The sequence below is a fragment of the Brachyhypopomus gauderio genome, chromosome 8, assembly GCF_052324685.1.
Source record: "Brachyhypopomus gauderio isolate BG-103 chromosome 8, BGAUD_0.2, whole genome shotgun sequence".
Classification (NCBI taxonomy): domain Eukaryota; kingdom Metazoa; phylum Chordata; class Actinopteri; order Gymnotiformes; family Hypopomidae; genus Brachyhypopomus; species Brachyhypopomus gauderio.
In genome coordinates, this window is record NC_135218.1 from 20,511,691 (window position 1) to 20,534,074 (window position 22,384).

The 22,384-nt window shown below is 38.9% G+C and overlaps 1 protein-coding gene and 1 long non-coding RNA gene across 6 annotated transcripts in view; one reads left to right on the forward strand and one right to left on the reverse strand.

Annotated features, from left to right (window-relative positions):
• The first annotated feature begins 6,760 nt into the window (after positions 1–6,760).
• The window catches only part of abcc4 (ATP binding cassette subfamily C member 4 (PEL blood group)), a 36,740-nt gene continuing 21,116 nt past the window's right edge, over positions 6,761–22,384 (forward strand). The window contains exons 1-2 of one of the 4 annotated variants that reach the window (XR_013132862.1): positions 6,761–6,992; positions 8,906–9,016. Coding sequence is in view for 3 of the 4 variants with exons in the window: in XM_077015286.1 (XP_076871401.1) it covers positions 6,919–6,992; positions 8,906–9,016 (185 nt within the window). In the remaining variant the exon portion in view is untranslated. Of the gene's footprint in view, positions 6,993–7,355; positions 7,489–8,905; positions 9,017–22,384 lie in introns of those variants that run through there. The other 3 variants (XM_077015286.1, XM_077015290.1, XM_077015289.1) reach the window with 3 other exon arrangements.
• LOC143521859 (uncharacterized) lies at positions 9,465–22,273 on the reverse strand. 2 transcript variants are annotated; one of them, XR_013132864.1, is made up of 5 exons: positions 19,971–22,273; positions 19,693–19,792; positions 19,010–19,322; positions 11,160–14,230; positions 9,465–11,003 (listed from the first exon to the last, which is right to left on the reverse strand). It is a non-coding gene; the product is annotated as an uncharacterized LOC143521859 (long non-coding RNA). The 2 variants fall into 2 exon arrangements; XR_013132863.1 differs by having other exon boundaries at positions 9,465–14,230.

Genomic DNA, 22,384 nt, shown 5'->3' on the forward strand with positions numbered 1-22,384 from the left:
TGCAAGTTCCTCAGGAATGGGAGAGGACGATAGCACTTTTTCAATTTTATATATGTGTTTTATTTTGAGACAGAATGTATTTGGTATTTCATCTCTGAGAAACTGGTTGTGAAACTGGTTTAATGTCACCATTAAACCATTTGTAGGTTTCTTTGGTTGAGTGCACAACAAGCTTAGCAATAATTTGCAAAGCATTCTGATAAGCTTCTCATATATCTCTGCTTAGAGCATGCCTTTAAAAAGCCTCTCTATGGAAGGCTATGTAGCCCTAAAATTTCACCCCATCCCTCCATCCCAACAAAAATCAGGATCTCTCGTATTCAAGAACTAAGGACTAAGTGGTGGTGGAGAAAGGGATGAAATGAGGTTGTCTTCATATGGAAGCAGACACAGGCTGTGCAGAAGGTAAGAGGCAGGTGAATTTTACCTTGCTGGTGAATTTTTATTTCTATACTTCCATACAACTACAGGACAAATAGCAATATATTTATGAATGTTGATGAAGAAGAAACCAGAATTCAAGGTTACTTAATGCCATGTGTCTGGGTGTCTATATACGGTTGTTTTCCTGTGTGTGTCTTGACGTGTGTTCATCTGTGCTGTTTGTGTTAATCATATCACCTGTCATTTATCTTGTTCTCATTGTGTACTGCACTCTTGTCTTGTTATCACCAGTGTATTTAAGAGAGCGTGGTGTATGTTTTCTTTGTCAGTCTTTGTTTTGACTGTACGGCTCACTGTGTGTGTGTGTGTCTGTGTGTGTCATTCCTTTCTTCCTTTGTGTTGTGTTAGCCAGACTGCTACCGCTATTTGTAAAAATAAACGTTAAACTCTTCTGAAACTATATATTTAAAAACTATAATAATGCTGGTGCAGACTGTAGCTACTCAAATTCAAATATCTTTTACATCTCACCTACAAGTGTAAGGTAGGACTTCCCTTAATCAAGCAGCCAAACTTGGCAGCAACACACATGTTGAACGTCAGTCACTTTTCAGAAGCTCAGTCGAAGACTTGGTGAATGCAGACGTTGTTATTGTGACGTTTTGACAATTACAAGGCCTTGCACAGAAAATGACAATCCTAAAGATAGCCAAAACGTAAATAAAGACAATTATGTCATTAGACTCCAAGAAAATGGTAACAGTCCATTGATACATTTTTACATGCTCACTAGCTGGAAATCAGTAATTCAACACAGATTCTGCACTTTATTTCCAAATGAGGCCAAAATACTAAACTTAGATCAGATCATTATCTGATTTCTGTAGACATTAAAGGATCTGTGTCCTGCATTTTTCTGTGTCCACTCACATTTGTATATTTCAAAAGTATTTTTCCAACCTCTCTTTATAGCTTAGAACTAAACAGGCTGTCTGTATTACTATGCCTAATGCTGAGTTTACATAAATTAAATTATGAACATAAATCTGTAGTGTGCAGTACTAGCTACATAAAAAAGATTAAAAGTATATCAAAATATTATTAAAGGTTATACCACACACACACACACACAATTAACATTTGTGAAAGAATGGGTTGCTCCCAGGAGCTCAGTGAATTCCAGCATGGAACTGTGATAGGATGACACCTGTGCAACAAATCCAGTCATGAAATTTCCTCACTCCTAAATATTCCACAGTCAACTGTCAGCTGCATTATAAGAAAATGGAAGTGTTTGGGAATGACAGCAACTCAGCCACAAAGTGGTAGGCCACGTAAACTGACGAAGCGGGGGTCAGTGGATGCTGAAGCACATAGTGCGAAGAGCTCGCCAACTTTCTGCAGAGTCAATCACTACAGACATCCAAACTTTATGTGGCCTTGAAATTAGCCCAAGGGTGATAGTGGGAAAAACTCCTGAGCCTGAACTTTTTCTGAGCGGGGGGGGGGGGGGGGGGGGGGGGGGGGGGATGTTAGTGTACCATATTTAGAATATTTTATAATTAATCTTTAAATTAATTAATAATAAATAAGTCAGGCAATCAAAAAGTTACTTTTTAAAGGATTAATCAGTAATCAGAAATCAAATTACTTTTTCAAGGTAACTAAGCCATCAGTGATAAAATGTGCAATAGAATGGAGAAACTCTATTTACCTTGGCATACTTCAAAAGGGAGACTTTGGTACATAGAACGGACATACCTTCAAATGTATATCCCACATAAGCAAAACAGTAAATTGTTGTAAAACCGACAATTCCAAAAATCCTAGACTGTTATGCCTGTTATGTTATGTATGGTCCTACATTTTGCATATACCAGCCCAGGTTCTACCCTATGAAATATTAACATGGAACTGCACAACTGAAACTTCATCTATTCTTCAGGTAGCTATTGAAAAGAACAAAACAAAGACAATGATGTAATGGACGTGGCTGACATTTAGATTCAGGGTTTCTCTTAGTTCTGGGTCCCCCGTCATAGAGTCTTCTGGCAATCTGAGATGTTGATACTGTCATCCAGCCACGTCATTCATTCAGTTTAGTTTGTTACGATGATTTGGGTGGAATTCAATAGCTCAGTAAGTCATCATGACTGTGGTCACCTACAGGCCCTGCCTTTAGTTATGATGCTATAGATAAGTCTGCAGGAGCCACTGATATTCATAATGTATATATGGACAGTGCATTCTGTGTTTATCTCTACAACCTGCAACTTGTGTTTTGCTTATATGTTTCTACAAGAAGATGCCAATATTGACCACAAAGCACTAGAAAATGCTCTGGTTTGCCAGTGAACGCATCCATTCCAACAGTGGACACACGGATGCCTCCACATCAGAAACCCATCTACTCTGGTATTGCTGAAATACTCACAGTTACATCAGAGGGAGCACTCAGTCTATAAACAGCACTTTAAAGGATGGACTGCTACCACATGGGCAGCCCAATGGGTTGTCTGTTTACTCTTGGTCCTCCCAAGGTTCTTTCCTAACTTGTCCTGGGGAATATTTCCTTGCTACTGTCACCCCTGTCTTGCTAATCAAATGCATGGATCTGGACCCATGCATTTGTAAGGTTGCTTTCTGACAATAAATCTCATAAAAAGTGGTATATAAAACCGTAGACAATATCAACAAGGCTTTTGAAACTAATAAGATGGGCATCATTCTGAACACAAAAAGTATGTACCATGCTTGGCAATTTGGTCTACATTTGTTGAAACAAGATAGTTTTACATTTAGATTCGTGATCTAACAACTTCAGTTAATTTGTTAGCTAATTTACCAGTGTTTTCAGATCAAGCGCAAGTAGCTAACTAGTAGCTACCAGCAATTTCCAAGTAACTACACTAGCTAACCTAACTAAATAGTATGACAGCGTCACTTATAGTTACGAAGATTAATTAAAATTTTCTGCCTGTGTCCCATTCATGTGTTCAACTTCCTGGTTCACCTGCATCTTGTTTATCCATGTATTTAAATTGCTGTTTGTTGGTTAATTTATTGTATTTCAGTATTTTAGTTAGTTGTACTAATGTATTTCATTAGTATTGTTCAGTTTGTCTTTGTTTGATGTGTTCATGTTTTTCATATTTTTGTTTGTTCTTATAATAAATTGCTTAAATATTCGCACTTGCAAATGAATCCCTTTGTCCAGCCTCAGCCATCCCTTGTTACACATATTTATTATAGTATATTTATTAAGATCAATTGTTTGAGAACTGAAATATTCCAAATGCATGCTCAAATGTATAAAAACTAGATGTTTAAATTCTCCAAAGTTTTAATTTACTTTGTTTTGTCAAGATCAAAAGCAAGTAGCTAGCTACTATATGTAACTTATGTACTAGCAAGTTCCAAGTAACTAGCAAAGATAGCTAAATAGCATGACAATCTACTTTATATATAGGGAGTTATGTCACTAATGAATATTTACTTTATTCATCCTGTCTTTTTACAGTTCACATAACATTAAACCATCCATGATATGGGGACAGACCAGTAGGAAAAAAACATGATATAAGCTGGACTGAGCATCAGACCTGTGTTGGGGAGATGGGAGAACTGAGCTCATGCAAAATATTACTTTGGATGTGCGCTTAAATGTTGCCTATTGGGGTTTCAAAATTGTGTGTTACCCCTTACACTATTCAGCACATAATAGAATACACTGCAGACAAAGAACAGATCTGTTTCTGTACTACAAATAAATAATTTTCAGATCACACATTAAACTGCCTTTAATATCCCAAATGGAACTGAAGAATTCCCAGTACAAGAAGGCATGTATGCACAGAATGTTCATGAGATCTTCCTACAAGGATTCTAGAAAGCACATCTGTTATAATTTCATGACAATTATTTTCAGCACTTATTTTCACCTATTTGAAGACATTGCTCAGTGTCCATACCTTCTAGGTACTACTAGTTACCCAATGAAGGGAAAGTCTCATGAGGGTGTGGTGTTTAGCTTGCACTGTGTTTTTCTGGAGAGTGCAAATGCTATCCGCTAATTGCTCTAGTTGGTGGAATACCACTGAGTATTAATGAACATCAAAGTGAGTGCTGCCTTGGAGACCTTGTAGTGTCCCTAAGGAGTGGTGCTCTGAGAACATGTTGTATTCTTCTCATCAGTGATCATCAAAATCATCACATCCTCAGTGTGGTGATGGGCAAATATGACTGAGATGTCATTTTATATCACATGGACAATGAGGTATTCATGACTTATCTTAGAGGCTGTAGTACATATTACTGAGGCCTTTTATATTACCACACATTAGGAGTGTATATATATTGATAATGTGATAAATATAATATATATGTTAAATATACAGTATATGGTTAAAAATAAAACTGATGAGTAATTTTATATTTCATTTTCTGTATGTAGATTGTATTTTACAGTGAAACACTGATATTTTAATAACACAAATATGAGGCATGTGGCAATTAAATATAACTGAAAGGTAGACTAGCTCTAAGCACTAAACAGTCTTTTGAACATTATGCAAGTTAAAGACAAATCCCCCATATTAAGCATATCACAAGATTCCCACATGGCACTGGTTTATGTTTCCACTGTGCTGTGATTACATAAGGAGAGTGCAATAGCTCACTGGTGTTTTCCTCCTTTAAAGCAGGGTTCAGGCAGTGTGAGACTGCTTGTGTGACTCATCACTTTTGAGAAATTACATGATTTACTCAGTAACATGATGAAGGCTTGCTAGTCAACCAACTACTGACTTTGATTCAACCAGTGTGAGTAGTTAAAACCAAGTGACTTTGCAGGGAAAATTAAGTTAGTTTGCATTCAACAATGTGTCTCTTTTGTTTTTTTAACTTAAATTTGGTTTTGGCATTTAGTAGTGTTTACCTTCAGTAATATAGGTAAATAGATCTGAAAGAAAACCCCCCAAAAGGACATTGGCAGAGATCTGTGGGCATGTGTATGCTTTATCCTTTGCAGTGGCCAACTGCTCTACGTCTGGCAGAAATTCTGGAGTGATGTGTGTGTGTGTGTGTGTGTGTGTGTGTGTGTGTGTGTGTGTGTGTGTGTGTGTGTGTGTGTGTGTGTGTGTGTGTGTGTGTGTGTGTGTGTGTGTGTGTGTGTGCGTGTGTGTGTGTGAGAGAGAAACTGAGACAAATGAGAATGTTTGAAATAACCTAAATACATACTGTCCACTGATATTGTTTTGCTATTTCAAATATAGCTAGAAATAGAATTTGCTTGACAGCAATTATTAGGTACACCTGCTAAATCATGTCATTAGCCAATCATCCAATCAGCACTATGCATAAACTCAAGCACTGCAAAGAAAGGTTGTGTCATACACACAAAGGAAAAGGTGTGATATGAGTCACTTGGAGTTGCTGGTGGAAATGCCTTGTTGATAAAGGTAAAAGCAAATGGCTAGACTGGTTGACGCTGACTATGATAACTCAAGCAATATTTACAACTCTGGCATCTCGGTACACATGTTGAGCCATGACTTACAGCAGCAGTCAAGTTTCACTCCTGTCAGCCAAGAATTAGTAATGGTACAAAGGGTCCTGAAACTAGAAAGTTGTAGTTCAGAAGTCTATTGCCTGGCTGATAAATCTTGATTTCTGCTGTGACTAATTCTAGAGACAAAAGTTTATATAAAATGCCCTTGTGTCAATAGGTCATCATAGAACAAATGCCATCTTAAAAATAGTAAAGTGAGGATCACAATGAACACAAATGATCACATTTAAGTTGATCTTGACACTGATGATTTTAGGAAATGTGACCCAGGCTGGTGGTGGTTTAATGGTATGAGCAATGTTGCCTTTGCATACATTGGACGCTTGAATCAGTCAGAGTACTGCTGCTGACCATGGACACTTCTAGACTATCTGTTATAATGGGATACACAGAATTAAGGAGGCTAAATCTAATCCCTTTGCTTGTCAGTTATGGGGGAGAATAAGTAATGTGGATGGACACTCGCAAGTAATTGTGGCAACGCCCATGACTAGGTCATTTACACCGAACATCTGATGCTGGTTGGAATTGTATTGGTCACTTTCGCCCTTTCTTTATTGGTATATTTATAGTCTACCAATCATGGTTCAGCACTTGGATTAATAAAAAATAAGTAAAACTACACACTGTCGTTTATTTTTCTTGTGCTGTGAAAAGCCTTCTACATTTACGACTGGAACATCCAACTCCCTTCGTAATTCATCACTGAATCAATATCCTGTTCTTAACGCTTTAGGCAAAGAAACCAATAGAATTTATATGTGCTTTTCTGAGCCAATGACATGCGCTCAATGACAAACTGGGCGGTGAATCCGCTTCGTCTCCGTGATACAGCAGCATGAGGTCTGCCGACAGTCACTGGCGTGCGCTTCAAAGTTATACAGTGGTAAATATCGGTTCCCAAGTGAAGTGAACTGTCTGCAGGTCCGCAGGTGCATGGCTGGTTGAACCGCAGGAAAATCTATATGGAGCCGCTAAAGAAAGACGCGAAGATTAATCCGGCCGCTTCGGCTAATATTTTATCGCAGATATTCTTCTGGTAAGTAGTAATGGGCTCCTACGATGACATATAAATACGTCAGGGGTTTTCTTTCTAGGAAGTTAAATATTTCTGTTTGTTCCAGATAACAAGAACGCAATGCGACGCATTGGGCTCGAATTATAACGCCATAGTTAATATTCTGGCAGCTAGAATATTAGCTAGCTACATGGATTGCTATAAGACTTATGAAGCAGGTAGCTGCATAGATTCTAACCTGCTACCTGCCCAACTACACAGGGTACCTACACTGCTAATTCGAGACCTAGCCAAATTAGTTTTAACTTAAAGGAAACACGTACAGTAGGTTATATAATGTTTGTTTTTATTTATTATTGACACGTAACGTAGCGCTTCCTAATTTTTAATCAATTAAAACTAAACCGCCAAACTACCACTCGTTTAGTTTCAGTTTAATATGACCTGCAACTAGACAAATGTGTACAGGCTGTCATGTCACTGCATGACTCCGCTTTTCTGGTGTCTACTGAATAAGGTAACGTGTTGGTGTCCTTGAGCCCTACTGACTACCAAAAGAGATTATTCACGCACATTAGTGTCAAAGATGTGGAGATTATTTAAAATGCATATAACTGAAACACAACGGTCGCTTTCCTTTTTCTGTCCATAAAGCACGTTAGGCTAAACTTTTTTTGTCTATAGCTTTTCTTATACATTAAATTTTTAGTGGTTGACTTTTGCATAAACTGAGTGTTGCTCATCAATGATTATTTATAAAATGATCAAATTGAATAGGTTACAGGGGCACGACAGTATTGGCGCTGCTGTCAAAAACCTACACCTTTCATGCCGCCCTATTCTCACATTGACTAATGATGCGTTAAAAAAACAAAGGTAGGGGAGACCGGGTATGGTTGTAACATGGGGAGAGATGTCCAGAGGTGTCAATTACAGGTTCAGAAAGTAAAAGTCCTCACCAGAATGTTGCTCAAGCTTGCTAGATTTTCTAATTAGTGCAATCCAGATAAAATTAGTGGAATCAACACAATCCAGGAAGCCTGAGCAAAATCCCGGTGAGGACTTTTACTTTCTGAACCTGGAATTGACACCTCTGGATGTAACACCATCAATTCCAACGATCACGGATAAGATAGGAGTCATATGATCATTCCAGTGTTTACACAATTCCCCCTGAACCCACATGGTTGAATATCAAGGCTGGAAACAGGCACATGCAGATTCCATAGAGAAAAAACTGATTTCTGAATCAAGACTATATTTTGTTTAGTACTATTGCTGATAAAGCCAAATTAATTATATCACATTAAACTAGTTTCTCAGGTAGATTGTGATGCATTTTCCCCTTGTCAATTTTAAATCAACTTGCTAATACAGCTAGCCAAACAATGGCTGACAGGGGTGGGGTGGGTGGTAAAACACACACTCCTGAGTAAAACAGAAAGTGGATATGAGTTATGGTCAGTCACAGAGAGAGAAACATTGTTCTGGATTGTTTATTATTTCATTTCAAAAACCTCTTTTTGAAGCATATTGCATGGTGTGGCCTGTTTTTACTTCTTTTGTCCAATTGTTATAACTTGCCCCAGCATGTGTTACAACCTACCCTGGTAGAGGGGTAGGTTGTAACAAAGTAACACCATGTATTTGACATCAACTCACAAGGGCTGTGATGTTTGAATTGGTGCAATTTGTATTAAACAAATGTATGTACTTTGCATAAAAGTTTGAGAACTCAAGCTCAAAAATTCAGTAAATTCCAAGTACTGATACAAAAAGTATTACAACCATACCCGGTCTTCCCTCAGAGTAAATTAAAACCATCTTTTAGATGTTTTTGTTTCAAATTAGATACATTAGTTTTAGATTAGATAAATTAGTTTTTTTTCCAGTTCATATTTATACTATGTTGTCCTATAATGTCTTTTGGTTAGCTGGTTGAATCCACTGTTCCGCATTGGATACAAACGAAGACTTGGAGAAGATGACATGTTCAAAGTACTTCCTGAGGATGGGTCCAAGAGACTTGGGGAAGAACTTCAGAGGTACATGAAGTAGTATAACCTTTGTGTAACAAACTTAGTCAAATTGTTCAGGCTGCAAACAGTGTATCTGTGTTCTGCAGTGTGTGTGAAGACTGCAACAGGCCTAATTGGATAAATAGAAGGGGTTTATAATACAAGTGCTAAATGTGTGCTTAGGACATTTAGATCACATTTTTTACTCGTATAGTGGAAATGATCTCATAGCTACTGTCAAGGAACATGTGCATATCTCTGTGAAATGTTCCAATATCTTCAACCCTGTAAGCATAGATTCCTAGAAAGAATTTTCTCTCTCCAAATCTATAATAATAGTAATCGTTGATTGCATCAGACTATATGGAAAAGTTGGTGACATGGCCATACTACACAGCAAAAAGTCCAGTGTTGAATTGACTCCCATAAGAGTTAATTTTAACACTTCTTAAGGGTTTATATAGCTCCACACACTTTCAAAAATAGTTAAAATATTGGTGAGTTACTTTGTTACCTCTCAAAACAGAGATAAAGTAAATCTTTTATACTATTTCAGTAGTGTTGGTTTCACTCCCTAAATAGTTGGATATTAGGCCTGTGTTGAAAAAATCGATTTTCCGATTCAGAATCGATTTGCATATGACGATCTGATAATCGATTCGTACGTCCAAAGATCGATTTTTTCAGTGAACTTTTACCCCCGCCTCGTCACTGAATTCACGCAGGCGTGCTCGGTCTAACTAACTGTAAAACAACATGGCGTCGGACAGTGCCGGTAATGACGATAGTCAAATCGGCAATCTAAAAACAGAAGGACAGTTTATCCAGTGTCAGTGACTATTTACAGTTAGTCCATGTCACTGACAGTTTACCCAGTGTTTTTACAGTTTAAAAAAGTTTAAAATGTTCTTGTAACGTTGGGCGCAAGGCGATGGACGAGACAGAATCCTTTGCACTTTCCAAATCGTTACGTTTATTACATTTACCGAAGCACAGACAGCGCACATAAAACACGTTTACATAGAACATGTGTGACTCAAAACAACGAGGAGCACAGAACGCACATTAGACAAACCACATAAACTCCACGTGATGACGAGAGCCACAGGTGAGACGGATTATCACAAGACGCACCCGCACCCACGGAGATCCACAGACGCAGACAACGTTAACACACGCACAACAGGGAGGGGTCGGGGACCGTAACGTGACAGTTCTGTTCTTATATTCTCACTTTAAAGAAAAATACACGTTTACATTTTATACTTTCAGTTTATTAAGTGTGAGCACTTTTAAAATAAAAATGCATTTGGTAGCAACAGCTTTTGGGTGAATTCTTAATTATTTCAATCATAATAATAATGCACTGGTTCGTGTCCCAGTAGGAGTCCACTGTTGCAGACATAGACACCTCAAAGATGTCCTCTGTTTATTGTCCTGGATTACCTTTCTTGAAGGTAGATTTATGATTACCCTTTTCACCAGTCTTCCAGCCATCAGTAACTACCAACTACCAATAACTATTTGCTGATTAATATCGATATAATACTACTTTTAACATGTTGCTTCTGTACATAGTCAGGAAACAGCTCAAATACATTTTTAATAACACTAAACCCCGAATTGGATCGAATCGGATTAAATCGAAATAAATCGATTCTTAATCTTCAGAATCGGAATCGGATCGATTCTTGGAATTTTAATCGATACCCAGCCCTATTGGATATTAACACTATTAAAACATTTTTTTGCTTTTTTTCCTCTTGAGGTCCTTCAAAGTTGAACTAAAACATTGTGAAAGAAAGTACAATGTACAAACTTTCTAACACTATATAAACTTTGAATATTAAAACCATTGTAGAAATTAAGTTCAGATGTGACCCCTCATGTGAGCCCTCACCTCTCATGGGGGCACTTCAAGACCCGCTCAACCCATAACATCAGGGGGCTTCTACCTAAGAGATCCCAAAAGGTCCAGAAATACTGCTCTATCTCTGGGGAGAAACATCTGCACCTAAAATAAACACACACACATTAATTGTGAAACACACACACAACCTTGCTTAATAATACAATAATATTACATACACCTTGATACAGTGGTTTAGTCTATTGAAATCACATTACTATCCTTTTAATGCTGGTAACATTTTCAGAAATTGACATTCACCAATTTTGTTTTTCCCTGTTCCACCATAAACTGCAGTGCTGTTCCATTCTGGTGCCAATAAGTGCTGCTCCATTTAAAACTGGAACTAGACCCTAGCATATAAAAAGAGACGTTGGTCTTAGTTTGAGGACCAGAATTGTTTTGATATAATTATGCATTTATTTTAATCCTCACTCAAATTATGCTAGGTTAGGTATGGTATGGTAACTTAGCTAAGTTAGGTATGCTAACATTAACTGTGCTAATCACCTCAACACGTTTGCTTTTCGGTCCCTGGCATCAAGGTTTTGTACATATATAATCTCCGAGGGTGTTTTATTGTACATAATGCATTTCACATAATAAAATGAAACCTTTTTCAGTAAGACTGAATAAATAACACTCACCGTGTACATCTATCGCCAAGAGAAAAATGGTGCAGACCTTCTCCAGCTGAAGTGAAATGAGTGGGCGGAGTTTAATGACGTCTTTGTGGGAGTCATTTAGTTGGATTAACACTGATTTGATCAACTCTGTCATATAACTCCAACACTGATCATCATTTAAATCTAACCGAGTTAAAATTACTCTTTGGGAGTGAAAATCAACTTGGAAATGTTTAACACTCCAGTTTTTGCTGTGTACATGATCTCCGTACACGGTACAAAACATCTCAATCTGAAATTGCTAATGGGTAATATTACCTAGCTTTCTTCTATAAGCACTGTAGCATTTTATGGTATTTTGTTTAATTTCATTTTGTTATTAATAAGGTCCCCATAAGGGTTGATTCATTTCCAACATGGTTATTAAAAAAATGTCAACAACCAAATAACAAGAGTACATAAAACAACATAAAACTTGCACAAGAAACAACATAACACAAAATAAATCCATGTCCCTGTTCATACTTGGAAAGAAGACTTAAAATGACTGTCATCAGCAAATTTCACTATATGTCTGTTTACGAAACTACTGCTATAGAAGAGGAGGGTGATGTGACCCTAAAATAATATCATGATATTTCAGGGTATTTCTGCTATAACAATATTCTTGGCGATATATGACAAAAATGTTTTTTAAATTAATTTTAAAAGCATACTGGAACAAATAAATATTAGTTTTATTTAGTATGAATACAAATACCCAAGTAACATAATACAGGAAGATGATAAAATCCTGCACCTAACTTCTGGAGTCATGCAACAGGCTTGGCTAGGATGTATTAACCAACCAACCACTATGATCTAATAATATCTACTACTATGCCCATGACCCATCGTCTCAACTACCCAATACTACTAAGAAGACAAGATAAATTTCACATACCCTATGCACACACTAGTTGCTTGAACAGAACACAGCAGTTGCTACAATCTGATACTGGCTCGACAAGGATCCAGAAGCACAGCGCACTATGTTCATGGTCCATTGCCTCAACTGCCAAGTACTCAGACCACCACACAAACCTGGACTGACCTTCAAAACAAAGTGACAAGGACACACACACACCTTGCAAGCTTTTCCTTGGGGTCATCAGGAAGGAACCTCCCTTCGTTGGTGTTTCAATGAATCGAGCCCCCCAACACCTCCAGAAGGCTCATCAGTGGGGTCTGGCGTCCCAGACCCACCCCCCTCCAAACTCACAATGTAGCCCATCACAAAATTTACCAACAACCCTGCTACCCGACGGCTATCGGAAAAGCCAAGTGACAATCCTACCCATATCTCAACATCACACCAAACAAAAACCAGAACAAAAAAATTAAACATTATTATATATTCTACACAGTAAATTACTATAGTTGTTTGAAATAATATATTACAAATAAAATAATGTAATGTTGCAAATGTAAAAAAAAACATTCCACAAAATTAAAGTGCAGAAATGTTGTTCATGCATGTAAATTGCAAATGTAAACAAATACTCTGAATCATTCACAGTAAATACAAAATAGACAGCCATAAAAAAATGCTGAATTTGCAACATGTGCACCTTCGTTTCTGAAATGCTGCCTAAAGATGAGGCAGTTCTGCCAATTGGATCCAGAAAGTAGTTTTCCGTGTGGCTTTCCACGCACTAACATCACAGTCTCAGATTTGCTGTCAAGAACACAAGAATGTTCACTGCAGCAGGCTTCAATGCTAATCTTTGGCAGGTCACAATATTGTCTCCTGTGCTAAAAAGCCTTTCAGAGACTGCACTGGTAGTGGGATGCAAAGGTATTTTTCTGCTGAATGAATAACCTGAGGAAAGTTAATCTCAAGCTGTTTCCACCATGCAAGAGGATCACTCTCACTGTCTGCTGGGGAACACTTAAGTAACAGTTCAGCTCTGCTTCAATTGTCTCTTTTTCAGATTGTCCACCTTTGTCGGGTCCTGTCCTCTTGAATCTTTCAAGAGTCTTTTTTGGCCTCTGTACATCACTTACTGTGCCTTCTGCTGATCATGAACCTTGTAAAGGTGCTTCAAAGGCAGAGTTGCCACTCTGTTTTATTAGAAAAAAAAATCCATCTCTTGAACTGCTCTTGCTTTCATAATCTGGATATCTTCTGCATCCCCTGGAGTGTGGACGTATGGGTCAGTCATAGTTGCCAGACTTATTAGTTCCTCAACCTCAGGGTCTGCAGGGTCTACATAGTTGCTGTTCAAGTATAGAGATTCTTATAGTCTTGGTGACGTCTGCATCATTCACCTTCACTTGTGGAATGTCACTGTTAAACAACTGAATTATAGGATTCAAACAGGGAAACAGTGACATAGTCCTCAGCAGACCTTAGTGCGTCTAAAATCCAAAAGAGGATGAAGGTATTTGTTCACCGAGTCAAGAATCTGTCTTGCCACGTCAGATCTAGGTGCTTTGTTGACCTGAAAAGACCCGAGTGATGGTATTTTCTTGTTCCAGTACCTGCTGGATCATCCCTTGCCTTGAACCACATCTCAACACAGTTTCTATTACAAGTTGATGGAGGGGTAGTCCTGTGGCATTCTGAACATCTTTAAGTACATGTTGCTTATTCCAACTGTGAGAAAAAGCACTTTTTGTAAACTTCCACTGCTCTGTCAGTTCTGGAATTCCTAATATTTCTTTCTGCAAAGCAACAAATTGAAAAATGAAAGTTGGGTATTTGGAACCTGTACATTTTTAACATTTAGCTTAGCATAAGTATTATAGGGGGACAAAGCATATCTCCATCTTTCCAAGCTCATCTCTACCTGCTCCCTACTCTCACTACAGATCACAATGTCATCAGCAAACATCATAGTCCAAGGGGACTCCTGCCTAACCTCGTCCATCAGTCTGTCCATGACAATTGCGAACAGGAAGGGACTCAGGGCTGATCCCTGATGTAGTCCTACCCACCCCCACTTTAAACCCGTCTGTCATTCCTACCGCACATCTCGCTGCTGTCACACTGTTCTCATACATATCCTGCAACACCCTCACATACTCAGTCATGGGCAGTCATGGCCTGGTGGTAGGGAACTGGTCTTGTGAACGGAGGGTCGTGGGTTCGATTCCCAGACCTGAGGCCATGACTGAGGTGGCCTTGAGCAAGGCACCTAACCCCAACTGCTCCCAGGGCGCCGGGCTAGGGCTGCCCACCGCTCTGGGCACGTGTGATCCACAGCCCCCTAGTAATCACTAGTGTGTGTGTGTGTGTGTGTGTGTGTGTGTGTGTGTGTTCTAACTGCACAGATGGGTTAAAAATCACAATTGACAAAAATACGGCACATTAATTAATTTTCTGCTTCTCCTGACTTCCTCATACAGTACCACAGCTCCTGTCTCGGTACTCTATCATAAGCTTTCTCTAAGTCAACAAACACACAATGTAACTCCTTCTGTCCTTCCCTATACTTCTCCATTAACACTCTCAACGCAAACATAGCATCTGTGGTGCACTTAGCTGACATGAAACCATACTGCTGTTCAAAGATCTCTACCTCTCCTCTAAGTCTAGCTTCCACTACTCTTTCCCAGATTTTCAAGCTGTGACTGATCAACTTTAATCCCCAGTAATTACTACAGCTGCTGCACATCCTGCCCATCACGGTTTCTCTGTCTGGCCAATCTGTACAGATCCTTTTCCCCTTCCTTAGTGTCCAACTTCACTTACAGCATGCTATATGCCTTCTCTTTAGCTTCTGCCACTGCTCTTTTTGCCTTACGACACATCTCCTTGTCCCTCAGTCTACTTTTTTCATCTCTCTGAAAATCCCAATTGTTTTTAGCCAACCGCTTTCCTCTCAAACTTTCCTGAACTTCCTCATTCCACCACCACGACTCCTTGTCTATCTTCCTCTGTCCTGAGGTCACACCAAGTACCTTCCTAGCCACATCCCTCACTGCATTTGAAGTCTCATCCCAGGTATCCAGAACACCACCACCATTACCCAGTACCTGCCTCACCTTATCCATGAATTTTACACCACAGTCCTCATCCTTTAACTTCCACCACCTGATCTTAGGTTTCACTCTCACACTCTTCCTCTTCTTCACCTCCAAAACCATCCTACATATCACCATCCTATGCTGATTAGCTACACTCTCCCCTGGGAACACCTTGCAATCACTAACCTCTTTCAGGTTTCGTCTCCTACAGAGGATATAGTCGACCTGTGTGCATCTTCCCCCACTCTTATACGTTACCCTGTGCTCTTCCTATTTCATAAAGTAAGTGTTAACTACAGCCATCTTTATCCTTTTAGCAAAATCTACCACCATTTGTCCTTCTGTATTCCTTTCTTTAACACCATATTTACCCAACACCTCCTCATCACCACTGTTCCCTCCACCAACATGTCCATTTAAATCTGCTCCAGTAACCACTCTCTCTTCTTTAGGAACCTGCAAAACAACTTCCTCTAACTCTCTCCAGAATTCTTCTTTCTCCTCCACATCACAACCTACCTGAGGAGCATAAGCACTGATGACATTCATCATCACCCCATCAATCTCTAACTTTACACAGATCACCCTGTCACTTACTCTCTTTACCTCCACTACACTCTTACTAAACTCATCCTTCAGGATTACCCGTACTCCATTTCTCTTCCTGTCTACACCATGATAGAAGAGTTTGAAGCCACCACCAATGCTTCTGGCCTTGCTCCCCTTCCACTTGGTCTCCTGTACACACAGTATATCTATCTTCCTCCTCTTCATCGCATTAGCTAGCTCTCTCCCTTTACCTGTTATAGAGCCCACATTCAATGTACCAACTCTAACCTCCATCTTCCTGCTCTGCCTCCTCTCCTTCAGCTTCAGAACACTCTTCCCCCTTCTCCTCCTCCTCCTTGTCCCAACAGTAATCCAATTTTCGCTAATGCCCTGTTGAACAACAGCACCAGTCGTTGTTAACCCGGGCCTCGACTGATCTGGTATGGAATTTATATTTTTGATCCACATCATTTGATTTGGCGCAGTTTTTACACCGAGTGCCCTTCCTGACGCAACTCTTCCTATTTATCCGGGCTTGGGACCGGCACTACAATACACTGGTGTGTGCACTCTAGTGGCTAGGTTACTGTGGTCTGTACATGAATGAAAATGAAATGAAAAAATTAAATGAAATGTGCCATATTTGTCAATTGTGAGTTTACACCCCAATCGAAATTTGTCCTCCGCATTTACCATCTGTGCAATTAGAACACACACACTAGTGATTACTAGGGGGCTGTGGTGCACACATGCCCAAAGCGGTGGGCAGCCCTAGCCCGGCGCCGAGGAGCAGTAGGGGTTAAGTGCCTTGCTCAAGGGCACCTCAGTCATGGCCTCAGTCCTGGGAATCGAACCCACGACCCTCCGGTCACAAGACCAGGGGTCAGTTTCCCAAAACGTTCTTAGCGCTAAGTACTTCGTAACCTCGTTCTTATGTACAAGGATAAGAAGTATTTAGCGCTAAGAACGTTTTGGGAAACTGACCCCAGTTCCCTACCACAGGACCATGACTGCCCCTGAGAATCTGAGAATTTATAACCAAACCACCTCCACACTACTGAAGTCACTATCCTTTTTGAACCAAACTACTGACTGAGCTGCTTTCCTCCATACTTCTTTCTTTCTAAATGACTTTCATAACAGATGTACGCCATACATAATTGCATTGTTACCCTACCAAGTCAGAATATCGATATTGTCATGATATGGATTTTTTAAAGTTATTTTAGAAATTATACCAGTATTATCAAGAATAGTATAATATGGCACACACCTATACTACAGTCATGTGTTCATAGTATATACCAGGGGTGGCCAACCCGCGGCTCTTTGCCTGGTGTCATGCGGCTCCCCAGCCGTTCTGCGGGCTCACCTGCACAAACGGGGCGACACACTGCTACATTTTCGTGGTGCGCGGTTAGCTTACAAGCCTAGCGAGCCGCTAATACTTTTATTAGCGAAAACACGCATTTGACTGTCTTCACAGCTAATAATTTACACTCGCCCATGTACGATGTGGCTCTTTGCCGTAACACAGTAAGAAAAGTGGCTCTTGGTCTATGACGGGTTGGCCACCCCTGGTATATACAGTTAAGGAGAGGGTACACAGCCTTGTGGTTGACCTTGTACCAGTGGTTGACCTTATTTGTTCTGAAAAACAGCGATTAGGCCTGTCGCGCTTATTACATTATCGACTTATCGTACGATTATTTTTTTAACCGCGATAATTTTTGCTGATGTCGATAATTGGCCATTGGGTTTCCGCGCAAAATTGTTTACATGAGAATAAACCACAACTACGTAAGATTTCAGAAAGGCTTCCAAGAATATATGCAATCAAAATATTCACTAACAAAATAATTACAACTGCTTCAGTTTTGCCAGAGTCATTCGTGTGTGCTCTGGAGAGCTAATCTTAGTTTAGCTTAGCTTAGGTTAGCATGTTTACCAGTGGAGGACTTAGCAATTTGGGGGCTCAATGCGAATTTAGGGGGCCCATCAACATTAATATGCGAGAAATGTTAGCTAGTCAGGGAGCCCCTACAGTGGGCTGCAGTGGGAGGGGCCCAAGGCAATTGCCTAGCAATGCCTCTATGCAAAGACCGCCTCTGATGTTTATAACCGATTTGGCTTTTGTGTTGTGCAAAGACAAGCAATCATGAGTCACGGCAAGTGTGGTGTTAATCAATTCAGCTTCGAATGTAAATGAATTTTAGGTGATAAAACATAATCATCTTACTTCGCAGACTTTTTAAAAGAAAAATTTTAAGGGAGAGTCAAGTTTCATGTGTAAACCACATGTTGTAAACATGGTGTGTTCAGAACATAATTTCTCGCAAATAGTTGTGTGTAGATGGCTGAAAATTGGTATGCAGGAAGTTATACTAGTTCTAAAAATAAATTTAGTGCTTAAACAAATTTAGGGCTTGTTTTAAGAATTTTCGATATTCGTTATTTTTATGTGGGGAAAAAAGGATTCGTACCGGCAATGGGACCACTAGGGGCGCAAATGCACAGAGGTTAAGCAAACTTTCTCCTATTGCACTGTAACGCTGGATAAGCTGAGCAATGAAAACTGATGTCAGTATTACTTAAAATATCATAGTTATTTTGCCTAAAGGGTAAAATGATTCAACATTTCTGTTTGGTTATCCCAATTCATTTACCCATTAATTCTACTTAGTATCTTGAGTTCAAGCATTACAATAAAAAGTAGGCAGTCAAGAATTTACAATAACCACTATACACTGAACAAAAAAAAGAAAGAAATGGAGAAAATGACTTTTTTTTAAACTAACACTGGTATACTAAAGACATACTTTGACCACAAGTAAAACCAAATGCCCATGAATTGTATGCCATATAGTGGATACTGCAAACAGCACACAAGCGCAAAAAAAAAAAAATTGGTACATTGATCCTAACCTTCTTGAAATCAGTTTCACACAGCAAGCTGATTTTTTTTTTTAAGTCTGAAGTTTTGGTGGCAGTTCATGACTACCAAGGTTGAGCATTACTTGCAGAAAGTGTTTTTCATGCCCATAGGGTAGTCCACATGAAGGGCATAGATGAGGCGGAAAAGAAAACAGATGGCCTGGGGTAGATTGGCCAAGTTGTCCATCACCATAATGCCTTCCAAGATGATCGCCACTTTATATGGACTGAGCTGAGGATGTTCCTGATCAGTGGGACTCCTCCGTGTCGAAGTTTGATTGTATGAGTCTTTGTTGTTTACATCCTAACAGAATCAAAAATTTGAAACAATACTAGTTAATGAGCAGCAGGAATAAACAAATATGACGATATATTCCCCTTTTTAGCTTAAATAGTTTAAACCTTTTTAGCTTAGTGAGTTTTTCATTACACATTTTTTAAATATAAGTATACATCGATTGATGTATAGCAAATCTGTGCAAATTTTAGCATGTATTTTTTCTTCCATTCAAGTTATTCTACATTTTGAAGTGAATATAAATTACTGAAGGAAATAAGTAATTAAAAACATTTGATTTTGCTACAAAACACAAAGTAAAAAAAAAAGAAAAACAAAAAAAACAAGTTCAAGAGATTAAGCAATAAACATTTACAACAAAATTTCAATTATTTACAAAGGATATCTTGAAGAATGTAGACAGATAATCGCCCCTGAAGTCACCCCTGAAGACAGACACCTTATATCTGTGGGCTCAGTGGTCTGCAAATGGAATACTGCAAATATTAAAGATATTTCTCAGTATTTATTGAATAAACAGTACAGGACAAAGATGATGGGAAATAGGAGAAGATATTAAACAAAATATAGGATAAATATGAAATGAGAGAAAAAGTAACAAAAGATTAAATGGAAAAACAACAACAATTGGGGGGAGGATATTATACCACTCACCTTTTTGTCATTCATAAAAGATCAGCCAAAAGTTGACCTGCAAGTCCTTTTTTCTTTCAGAAGAGGTCAGTTAGCCTTGGTGAGAAATCAAGTGCATTAAAGAACTGTCTGATTTGCACTTCCATACCATATCTCCCTGTGACTGGAAATGCACAAAGAAACATTTTTTTAGAACTCTTTAGTAGAAGAGTTATTTTAACCATGCTGTACCTTTTTATTTTAATCAGCATTTTAAAATATTACATTGAACAAGATGTCTTTCCTTATTAGCTAGGCGAGTAAATGACTATTTACTGCTCGAGGACATCAGATTTGAATCTTCAACTCGAGAGGGAAAAAAGTTTTATTAAAACACAAAAGTTCAAAAGACCCCATTTGAGTTTTAAAAATAAAAATTTAAGAACTCAAAGAAAATGAAGAGACAAATCTTGCTAAATGGTTAGCTTCTTAATGGTTAAGCTAGTAGCCTGCTAAAAGCAACCCGCCTTCGCAGGACCATAAAAAATAGTTTTAACTGTTCGTAACATTACTCATGTCTGTGAATACAATTACCTAATTTTATTCTATATATTTTTATGTACATATTATAATGTACCTATATCTATATTGAGCGTTATTCAAGATTAATAGAACGATCACCCAGAGCTCAGAGGAATACACCCCTTCCTCAGAGGAACTGCTGTCCAATTGAAATCGCCCCACAGGGTAACATCACAAAATGCGTGTGCGCTGAACAAAACTATTGTCACAGAGGTAGAAATGACAAGGAGAAACTTGGAGATGGGTAAAAAATACCAGTACACAAGTAAAAAAAAAAAAAAAAAAAACTTTCACGGTTTGGAAAACTGTGAACAAAAACATCGGCAGCCCTGTAACATTTGCCTTCTTAATTTCATCTTAATTTCTTGTATAATTACCTTCTATAGACTGTACCTCTGTAGTTGATCCCCATTGTGGTCAGTGTCTCTGTCGGAAATTCATTTTTTCTTCCACCTGACACTGTGGCTTACTTTTGGTTATTTCTTTTTTTGGTTTTTCATTTTCTGTGTCAGACTTGAATGGTGTACTAACATTCATAGTCTTTGTCAATGGTTTCAATATCCCCCTTCTGCATCTGAATCATAATCAGTATTTCACAACATTGCATGAATCTACTGCAGACGTACTCAACTGGCGGACCGCGGTCCGGATCCGGACCCGAACGCAGTCCTGTCCGGACCCAATCTCATTCCTGATTAACTGGATATGGACAAAAAAAAAATATTTATAATTTATGACGGGAGAATTCATTTTAAACCAGAGCATTAATTTCAGGGCTATTGAAAAAACACTCCGTCACGAGTGTTACGTTTGCCACCCCCGCTCAACAACTTGCGTTCAATCCCGGTGAGCTGGGATAACCAACATGTCTCACACGTGCGTAAGATTGGCAGCCATCCGCCGTAAGACTTATCCGAAATTATCTATCTGATTTGAACCGGAAACCTACATTGAATGCTCTCTGTGGCTCCGTCTGAAATGCCTTACTTCCCTCCTATACAGTACACCAAAGCAGTATGCGATAAAGGATTGTATGTCCGAATACATAGTATACATTAAACAGTAAGCAAAAAGTTCCCAGATGCCTTACTGAATTGGGAGCCATTTTGAGCCATTTTGAAGTATGCAATTGCAGTGCACTTTCCTATCCCATGATTCACCTGGAGCATTTAACTATAATCGTGACATCATATGATGGGTAAAATGGCGGACATAGTATGTATGTTGTACGCATAATGGCAGACGTAGTATGCATGTTGTATGCATACTGCCCAGTCGCCTACTGAAAGAATGTACTGCATTAAAATCTAGTGTGTACTGCTTAAGAATGCCATTTCAAATTGAGCCTGCCTCTCCTGTCCACATTGTTAACACGCCATCGTGGCTTGTGAGTTGATCAAATCTACCCTCCATTTCACTAATTTACCTGCATTTTCCCAGTGGTGGGTGCTAATTTCCCACCCATGGCCAGTATTCTTACATCCTGGCAGAATATAACAACATAGCGGTATTGATTGATAGTCAGTACAAGGGTACTTAAATACAATGGTACTTAATTGTATGTAGCTGTCGTTTCCACAAGTGAGTGTACTTACAGTGGTCTGTATAGTATACTCAATCTTAAGTCTCTGGATATTGTCCCCAAACATTTTTTAGAAACTATGTATGTAATGTAATTTGTAATATTTTGACCATTGTGTGACAAAAGCCTAAGGGAATTGGCCTTTATTTTCAAGTTATGTTCTCTCTCTCTCTCTCTCTCTCTCTCTCTCTCTCTCTCTCTCTCTCTCTCTCTCTCTCTCTCTCTCTCTCTCTCTCTCTCTCTCTCTCTCTCTCTCTCTCTCTCTCTCTCTCTCTCTCTCTCTCTCTCTCTC